This window comes from Lycium barbarum, chromosome 2 (assembly GCF_019175385.1).
Source record: "Lycium barbarum isolate Lr01 chromosome 2, ASM1917538v2, whole genome shotgun sequence".
Lineage (NCBI taxonomy): Eukaryota > Viridiplantae > Streptophyta > Magnoliopsida > Solanales > Solanaceae > Lycium > Lycium barbarum.
In genome coordinates, this window is record NC_083338.1 from 118,077,225 (window position 1) to 118,087,802 (window position 10,578).

General features: G+C 30.6%; 1 protein-coding gene across 1 annotated transcript; it reads left to right on the top strand.

Annotated features, from left to right (window-relative positions):
- Positions 1-611: 611 nt before the first annotated feature.
- LOC132621597 (GDSL lipase-like) lies at positions 612-10,336 on the top strand. The gene is made up of 5 exons (XM_060335930.1): positions 612-954; positions 1,087-1,208; positions 7,775-7,984; positions 8,484-8,748; positions 9,431-10,336. The coding sequence occupies exons 1-5, from the start codon at positions 684-686 to the stop codon at positions 9,670-9,672; spliced, it is 1,110 nt and encodes a 369-aa protein (XP_060191913.1). The 5' UTR covers positions 612-683; the 3' UTR covers positions 9,673-10,336.
- The last annotated feature ends 242 nt before the right edge of the window (positions 10,337-10,578 follow it).

The window sequence follows — 10,578 nt, forward strand, 5'->3', positions numbered from 1 at the left end:
TGCTTTAATTTTTTATCCCTGCTAATATTCTTTTTTAAATAAACCACTAGAGGTGATTAACGTTCTATTAATAAACAGAACAAGAGAAAATCAAATTTAGAGCCAGATTAGACTAGAATCTTAGTATTGACTATTGAGGAAGGGGGCGTTTGGTAGAAGGTATAAGCTGGGATATCTCAGCACTAATTTTTATATCATGTTTGGTAGAAGATATAAATTTATCTCAGGATAAATTTATACCTTGTACCAAACATGGTACAAAAATTAGTGTTGGGATATCTCAGCTTATACCTTCTTATCCCACTTATACTGGGATTATTTTATATCATCTTTTAGATGGTATAAAATAATCCCAATAGATGGGATAAATTAGTGTCAGGATCATAATCTCGGGATAATTTCGACTATATACCAAACGATCCCCAAGAGTACCCTCAATTCGTTATGCTCGTCTTGTACTGGATTAATTTATTTATATCTTTCCAACCTCTGTTCCCTTTTGTACTCCCTAGGTCAACTATATCTTTTTTAAAGGCGATTTAAGGAGTAATATATTAAAGAACACGCAATCACCCTCAATTATATAGTTCAAATCACTAGAATAACAACTTTCAAGAACCTGAAGCTAGGCATCTTCTTAATTTGAAGTAGAATTCTAGTGCTAAAAATTATAGTTGCTAACCATGGCCTTCTTTCATGGCTTCATCATCGTGTGGTTGTCTCTAACTGCCATACCATTTGGGTGTCTTGGTAGCTATGATTATGAAAAAATATCATCAGTTCAAAAACAAAAAGCCCTCTTTGTGTTTGGTGATTCCCTCTTTGATCCTGGGAATAACAACTATATCAATACTACTACTCAATTCCAAGCTAATTGGTGGCCTTACGGTGAATCCTTCTTCAACCCTCCTAGTGGCAGATTTTCTGATGGTCGTCTTATTTCTGATTTTATTGGTAAGGTTAAATCTCTACTCTTTATATTGATTGAGACATCGATTTTGTCTGTATACCACCTCGGATACCTTATGTATTGTATAAGAATATTATCATATGAAACAATATGTAAATTTATTTTGTTGTTTTTAGCTGAATTTGCTGAGCTGCCACTCATTCCATCGTATTTTGCGATTTGCAAAGACCAATTTGTTCATGGAGTAAATTTCGCATCAGGAGGAGCTGGATGTTTAGCTGAATCTTATCGTGGCTTTGTAAGTGATTTTTATTCCCATTGTAGTTTATGCTTAAACCAGAACGTTAAACCAAGAAAGAATTGAAATTTTATCATTACAGTTTGTTGAACATAGCGATGTTCATGCTTACTTAAAAATCGATCCAAATCAAAAATCAACTTAAATTGACTAAACAAATCAGCATTTTTTCTAGAAAAATTTATTTGGTTAAAAAAACGATAATATCTAGCTTAGTTTGGTTTTTGTTTTTTTAAAGGAAATAATTGAACCAGACCTACAAAATATGCACACAATTTTTATAATTACTAGTTTCTCAGCACACGCGTCGCGTGTGTATCCCATCTCAATAGGTAAAATTTTTGGTTAAAAAATGACATAAATATAATTAAAAGTTGTGTTTTTGTTATAGGTAAAAGTTAAAGATAAAAGTGTAAGTACTTGATATGATAATAGTTTATTTTTATATACAACCAACTCAATAAAGGAAGATCCTCAATCATCTCAGGCAATATATCATCTTAAACTTTGTTCAAGCTTTATAATTTCAGTACTTTAATTTCATAGGTTATTATGCTTGATTTTTAATTTAGCAAGAACAGATAACCTTTGAATACTTATGTATCTCTCTTGGAAAGCTATTTATTCTTAAATACACAAATAATCAGATAACTGATAGAATGTGGATTTTTTTTCCCCCGGGTAAAAGGCACAAAATGCAAACTGTCCTATTTTCTTAATCTATAAGAAATACTATAAGAATTATTTTCAACATATTAGAAATAAATAAATCGATATCGATAAAATGAATCTAACCGCTACATTTTAATTAATCTACTAATCTTCATTTTTTTGTGGGGTGTCCAGGTACATAACCATGTATCCGGATATTATATTTTTATGAAAGCAAAAGTCTACAATTTTTAGAATTAAATTAGTTCTGGTTGATGGATTCTGAAAGAACTATTTTAAAATTCCTAGAAGTGAACATATGAAGAAAAAAAAAATGTTAATATAAAATTTATAATTTATTATTTCAATCAATATCTACAATTTAGTGTTTTAGTTTTCATATGCGTCAATAACTAGTTATCATTTATATTGGGACTTCTATAAAGTTAAATATTTGTGATTCTTTAAAGTTTATAAAAACAGTTCTAACATAAATATACTACAAAAGTACTTTGCTTTTTTATTTCTAAGGGTACTTGATTCAAAAATATTTATTCTATTATATTTTTACTTTCGTAATAGGTGTTTTACTATTTTGTTTTCACGTAAAATGGCACGTGCTTCAACATTATTTAGATTTATGCACTAATTTATAATAATGAATTGCTATTCAACTCACTTTTAACTAATATTTTTTTTTAATTCTGCTGTGATCTTGTTGTAAAAACTTAATTTTATCCAATCTCATTTGTAAAAAGAATAGAGAAATATAATTACAAAAACTGATCTCCTATTGTAAGAATTGCCTAGAAATTAAAGATATCTACATGCTTTTAATCACAATATTCTATCCTACTACGCTTAAAAAATCATGACAGTTGGACATATTTTACTAAAATTTGTAACTTTTTCATTGTATTTTTATAAATTATATATTTTCATTCTTAAATATATTTAATATTAGATGATAATTTTGATCTGTCTTTCCTCAATTAACAAATGCCTGAAAAAAAGTTATCTCTCTTTTTTAATCTTCAAAATAGACCAAGGAAGGAAACTAAACCATAAAATTATTATGGTGATGGTAGATACTCCCAACATAAATGAGAGGTTAAAAAAACTAAAGTCTTATTTAGCGTATAACAAAAAGTGAAAGTTCTTCTATTTATCACAGACGAAAAATACTCAATACTGATAACAATGCAAAGTTACTAAAACAAAAAAAAAAAATGAAAAATTAAATTACGCCTTTTGTATGTGGAGGAAACTAACTTACCGGTTGAAGAAAAATATTCAATGTGTGATCGATTCCTCCATAGATTTATTTTTCTTATCTCCGTATATAGTCTTAAAAGAAGAATTAAAATACAAAGGAGTGAGAAGAAGAAGAAGAAGAAAAGGAATTTCATGTTAAAAATATCACTGCATAAACATGATTGTTGACTTAGTTTTCTTCAGCAAAATATTTATCATCGATTCTGAATAATCTTTGAACCATGTGTCATATTGTATGAAAACAACATGAGTTTCATAATGTCTAAGTATAAAAGAACACGACAATCTTATAGGACGATTATATCTTTGATTAGAATAATAGGGAGATCTCTAAAGCAAATGAATTTAGATTTCTAAAGCAGATGAATCTAGCCTTCACCTTTTATCGTTAACTGCTTGTTCGCACCATTTAAAAAATAAAACATAAAATCTGAGAATAAAAAAGGGATGTGTTACATCCTCTCTTTGGCAATATACCGCATTTTACTATTTGTCTCGACTTTTCAGTTTTCTTTGCCATCTTTCCTTTGTTTCTCTTCTACTATAGAAATGGGAGTTGGGTGGGACAAACAAGGACCAACACAGCAATACGTACTTGTACTGAAAGCTTTACAAATTGTACACGCAATGAATGTTTGCACCAAAAGCTATATAACTTATACATTTTAATCAATTATTTTTTTATCCCACATGGATATATGTTGTAGTGCTTAATATTAATATTTATTCCCTTCTCATGTATAGACGTTTGCACTTCAATTTTAATTCTTCGACACATTTATTTATTCCGTGCACTTTTACTTGTTCACTTTTCACTTTTCACTTTTCACATTCTTGCTGAATATTTATTCTCTTCTCATGTATAGACGTATGCAGTTCAATTTTAATTCTCCTACACAAATTTATTTCCTCCGTGCACTTTTACTTGTTCACTTTTGACTTTTCATGTTCTTTAAGAATTAATAAATCCACGTGGACATATGTCATATTACTGAATATTTATTCTCTTCTCATGTATACACGTATGCACTTCAATTTTAATTCTTCGACACATATTTATTTTCTCCGTGCACTTTTACTTGTTCACTTTTGACTTTTCACGTTCTTGCTGAATATTTACATATGTCATAGTACTTAATATTTATTCCCTTCTCATGTATTTACGTATGCACTTCAATTTTAATTCTCCGACATATTTATTTTCTCCGTGCACTTTTACGTGTTCACTTTTGACTTTTCACGTTCTTGCTGAATATTTATTCTCTTCTCATGTATAGACGTATGCAGTTCAAATTTAATTCTCCTACACAAATTTATTCACTTTGACTTTTCACGTTCTTTAAGAATTAATAAATCTCACGTGGACATATGTCATAGTACTAAATATTTATTCTCTTCTCATGTATACATGTATGCACTTCAATTTTAATTCTCTGACACATATTTATTTCCTCCGTGCACTTTTCCTTGTTCACTTTTGACTTTTCACGTTCTTGCTAAATATTTATTCTCTTCTCATGTATACATGTATGCACTTCAATTTTAATTCTCCGACACATATTTATTTTTTCCGTGCACTTTTACTTATTTACTTTTGACTTTTCACGTTATTTAAGAATTAATAAATGAAGTACTCCCTCCGTCCCATATTACTTGGTCACATTACTAAAAATATTTTTCTATTCTATATTTTTCTTGTATTTTTTTATATTTCTATTATATATAAACGTCCCAAGTGGACGAACACAGCAACAATAAATTGTACAAAAAGCAACTGAAATTGTACTCTAAGCAAGGACTAACGTGTGTACATTTCAGAAGTTGAACATTAATTCTACCTCTTGTGTGTTTACTTTTTAAGTCCCTCGGGTCCGTAGTGTCTTAATTGTCCTTTCATTTCCTTCATTTGGCATATAGTCCTCCTGTCTCAATTGAAGTGTTTGTGTTTGACTAGACACGGAGTTTAAGAAATAAAGATAGACTTTCAAATTTTGTGGTTCTAAATTAAAAATATATATAATATAATAAAATATCCTTTGGATCTTGTGATTATAAACATGACATGTAGGATATTTAAATTGTCAACTTACTAAATATAAAAAGAAGTGGACATAACCAAAATAAGACAAATTTTAACAACAATTGAGAAATTAAGGGGAAAAATAAGAGGAAAAAAAAAATGGAGACTCACTAAGGAAAATCGCAGTATCTTTTGCAAAATATACAAACCATAAAGACTAACTAAATTAATCATGTTGAGCTCCGTGGATCGCACGGGCATAGTTTGCTAGTTATTTTTTAAAACCCAAGAGTCTTTCCTTAAATGACACATTTCTTTAGAAAGAAAAGACACCTCTTCGGATGAGGAGTTTATATATATATATATATATATATATATATGTATGTATAACGTAATTTAATTTTCAAGTTAGGGAATTCATGCATTTAATATAATATAGATTGATATAGATATAGATAGATATAGATAGATATATAATACAATAATATTAATAAGAAAAACAAGATATTTGATATATTTTGTCATCAAAGTTTTATTTTCATCATTTGTTTTTCATTTTTTTGAGCGGATTGCCCTTCTTTTGGGGTGGTCTTTAATTTTTGCCCCTCAAATTGCTGGTCTTTAATTTTGCCCTTCGGTTAAAAAGGTGGCCGAAAATATCCTGAGGTTCTGGGTTCGAATCCCCGCTCAGTAAAAAAAAAAATATCGTGAAGCAAGACTTTTGCAAAAGGTCTGCCTTATGCGGCAGACTTTGGCTTAAGGAATAACTAAAAGTTTGCCGGTTCATAATTAAAAGTTTGCCTTACAAGGCAAAGTCTGCCGGCTCTGGCATAGGCTCTATGTAATTTCGCCTGAATACGCATAGGTTCATAGAAACCTAAGTCTTGCGAAAATATTATTATTTTTTACTCTACTGGATTTTGAACCTAAAACCTCGGGATATTTTCAGTCACCTTTTTAAGCGAAGGGCAAAAATTAAAGACCAGCTAATTGATGGAGAAAAATTAAAGACCAGTCTGTATGAAGGGCAATCGTGCAAATTGCCCTTTAAATTTTGATACATGTTACACTAAATATTTAGTTGGTTATTCATTATATTATTGACTGTTAGTCAAGTTTTAAGTTAGTAAATATAAATTGAGTAAGGCGGTTAAACTAATCCGAACCGATAATAATTAAATCGATAAATTTGATCAATATTTGGTCTAATTTGATTTTAATAGTTAAAAACTGACAAAGGTAATTTAATTTTGATTTTATCCAAAAATCAATCTAATCGAAACATGAACACCCTAGTTGAATGCGCAGTTTGATGAGAAATAAAGGACAGAATTGATAACAGTAGAAATTGACTCGACCAGGTCATCGGATGAGTCAGGTCATTGGGCCTATTATAAACTAGGCCCGGATAGTGACGTCTGAAGCCCAACAAAAATATCTTTCGACATTCTAAGTCATTGTTCTCCACTTAGTAGGCGATTGGCCATAGAAATCAAATATTTTTCATTTTATTTGGAATGTTTGTAGTTGGAGCTGAAATTGGAGGAGTGTTTGGCTATAGTTTTTAAAATAGATATTTGAATGTTTAAATGTATTGAAAGTGAAAAAATGGGAAAAAAAAGTGAAAATAGAATTTTAGGTATTTTTCAAATTTCATATACAACTTCAAGCTGTATTTGCATATTCGTGATGGTAATGTTTAAATATATCTAAGCATGGTAATGTTTATTTAAAAAAAGATGAAATGGCTTTTGATAGACTATTTACTCTTTTGGTACTATATGAATGTTCCTTTGAGTGTATTCAACTATTCTTTGTGTTTCAAGAGTTGATTTTTTTTAAGCATTTCCTCATATACGTTATTTTATGTAGAATGATCATCCGTATCTTTCGCTGTGGGTGGACGTATTAATATTTTTACATTTTTTGAAATTTTAGCTTTGGATAAAGCGACATAAAATTGGCTGTGTGAAAAGACAGATTCACGTAAATAAATTCCCACAAAATCCAGAGTTTGACCTTGAGCTTAATGTTATTCTTGGAATGAATACATGTGTATTTTTGAAGTCACCACTGGCTATAGTAGCACTAATAACATGCTTGTTAAAATTATGACATATCATGTGCTAAATCATATCAAAATGTTAATTTGAAGGAATGAAATTCTATAGCCTGCATTTGACACGTAGATTCATTTTGGGTCTGTGCGTGCAATTGTGCTAAATCATATCAAAAATTTTTAATTTCAACGAATTGAGTTCTAGAGCTTGGCATTGGACGTGTAGATCTTCGTGTTGGGCCCGTGCGTAGCACGGGCAACGATATCTAGTTTTCAAAAAAAAGTGGAAAAAAAATCCGGAAAAAAGTGAATAATTTTCATGACCAAACGGAGTCCTTAATTCTAAGGCATAATACAGTTAAAATGGAACTATTTAGCCCCATTGTTAATTAATTTGTACATATAACTTCAATCTCTGTTTGTGTGTCTATTTGTCAGCACTTTTATATTTCTGTAATTCTCTCCAAATCACTTAATAACTGCAATTTTAAGTATCCCAATAATATTTGCTATCAATTCTGAGGAGATATCACTAACGAACTTTTATTTTCACAACTGCAGGTTATTGACCTTAAAACACAATTAAAATATTTTAAGAAGGTGGTGAAAGATTTGAAGAAGAAGTTTGGAGAAAAAAAGTCTAAACGACTCCTCTCCAATGCTGTATACATGTTTAGTGCTGGAACTAATGATTACAATAACTTTAACGCGACATATCCAAAGGAAGAATATGCAAAGATGGTAATTGGCAATTTGACATATGTTCTGAAGGTGATTACACTATTGATAGTTTTTGAGGTTTTTTGCATAATTTTTTTCTATATATTGCTTTTGGTTTTAATTAATCTTCTAAATTTAACAAAATCTAGCAAAAATGTAGCTGAATTTTGTGACTTTATTACAATCAATTTTGATCATGTAAAGAGAAGGCGAAGAAATAGAGTCAGAATGTTGTCTACCGGATAATGAAGTTAAATAATAGTAGAGTTCAAAATCACAGTAGAGGTTAAAAGCACTAGATGATGTCTTTTGTCCTACCTAGACCTTTATAGCTAAAGTTAAATGATATTTGTACTAATGAAAGATATAGTAAGTACCTTGTAAAATAATTGAGACACACAAATTGATCAGGATAAATTATTATAAAAAAAACAAAAAAATCTAGTGAGAATCAAAGTATGTGTCTTGTTTTTTGGGGGGTCTACGGAGCTTTATTAGACCTCTTGCTAACATAATATTTGTTTTAATTTTTTTGCATTTAATTCCACAGGGAATATACCAAGAAGGAGGGAGAAAATTTGCCTTCCTAAACTTGGGTCCTTTTGGTTGTGCACCAGGTTCTAGGGCTCTTAATTTCCAACGAGGAAATAAAAGTGGTAACTGCATAGAAGAAATGAACACCCTTGCAAAAATACACAACTCAGCTTTGCCTAAAATGCTAAAGCATCTAGAGCAGCAGTTACCTGGATTTAAGTATTCCTTGTTTGATTTCTTCAAAGTTGCTACTGAAAGAATTGACAATCCTTCAAAATATGGTAAGTTACTCTGTCCCTTTTGAAGTATTAATCTGAATTCAGTTATAACCTTTCATTTCATTTTTTTACATTGTTATAATATAAGATCATATTGCATCGTCGGGTAGGACTGTATCTGAAAACAGGTAGATATGCACATGTAACATTGAATTGTAAGATATGCAAATAATGTTAATTGTCGATAGTTCATATTGTAATGTATCTTATATCTCTTGTAATTTGAATGATTCATGTATTAATATTTATAAGTATTTGCAAACTGCACCAATTTATGTTAAGGTCCTGAATTTAACATGGTACCAAAATAGATCAAGAATCAAAGATTAACCATCATCCACCAACGAGATATTATTTTGTGCTTGTGATTAGTAAAAAAAAAATTAGACCTGCACGTAAAAGTATACTGTAAACCATAAAATAATATAATAATTAAAAATGAGAACTCTCTAATGAATTGAACTTTTAGACGAGATGACTCACTCAATTTGATATGATTAGGTTCTATTTTACATGATACAGTGACACGTGCTAGTAGAAAAATAGAACTTTCACTGACAATGTACACACGCAAACACACACTAGACATATTTTTGCTCTATTTCTAAATCAATGGTACTTGTTAGACAATTACATTTTTGTAGGTTCTATGATTTCTAACATGTATATATTTGCGTTTGTCTAGGCTTTAAAACATCTAAAATAGCTTGTTGTGGGACGGGTCCATTCAGAGGAATCTATAGTTGTGGAGGCAAGAGGCAAGTAAAAGAGTATGAATTGTGCAAAAATGTCAAGGATTACATATTTTTTGACTCTGGTCATCTCACTGAAGTGGCATATCAACAAGCTGCTGAATTAATGTGGAATGGAACTATGGATGTTACTGAGCCTTACAACTTAAACTCATTTTTCAATTTACCAGCATAGCTTATGATTGGTGGCATTATTGTGCAAATAACAATTCTGTTAATAAGGTTTTACACATTTGATGACTTCGATCTCATGAATCTGTAGTGCTTCAGATATAGAATCTGTCATTGTGTGAATATGAAATTGGAGAATGGTTTGAATGCAAATAATTCCCTTTGATTAGATGAGTTTATCTTTGCTTTTTACTTCGTTCTGCTCGCGCTCTCTCTCTCTCTCTCTCTCTCTCAGTGTGTGTCTTTTTTCTTTTTTTCTTTTTTTTTGGGTTTTGGTGGAATTATTCGTGATTTATTATGGTAAGAATAATTCAATCGGATTTTTAAATTATTTCCATAATACGAGCCTCAGTAATTAGGGGTTTGGTTGGAAAGAAGCTATCCCAGGATAACTTATACTGGGATTAGTTATTTTACCCTCCCACAGGGATAAAATAACACCACAATCCCGAGATTAGTTATACCACCATTTTATCTCAACCAAACGTGGGATAAATTTACCTCAAATATAATCTTGGAATTATTTATCCTTATCCCTTCTACCAAACGAGCCCTTAATGTTATGATCCTTGTTGTGCCAATATTTAATTAGGACTCAGAATTTTATTTCTTGGTGGAGAAGGAACCAAACCCATTTTTTCTAGGTTTTAGGAAAACTTGGTTATAAATCGAGGGGGAAGTTTTTTTTTTTTTTTTTTTTTGGGGGGGGGGGGGGGGGGGGGGAGGCTTCTAACCTAGAAAAGATACAAGGTTCGAACAATACTTGTCCACCGAAGGTATTAAAAGAGTTCGGCGATTAACGTGGGATCACTACAGAACTAGAGAGGGACTTATTGAAAGATATTTGTTCACGCTTTAAGAGGTATTTCCCGAATTAAATTCCAGCATGTTTGTGTGTTCTAGCTTGTTT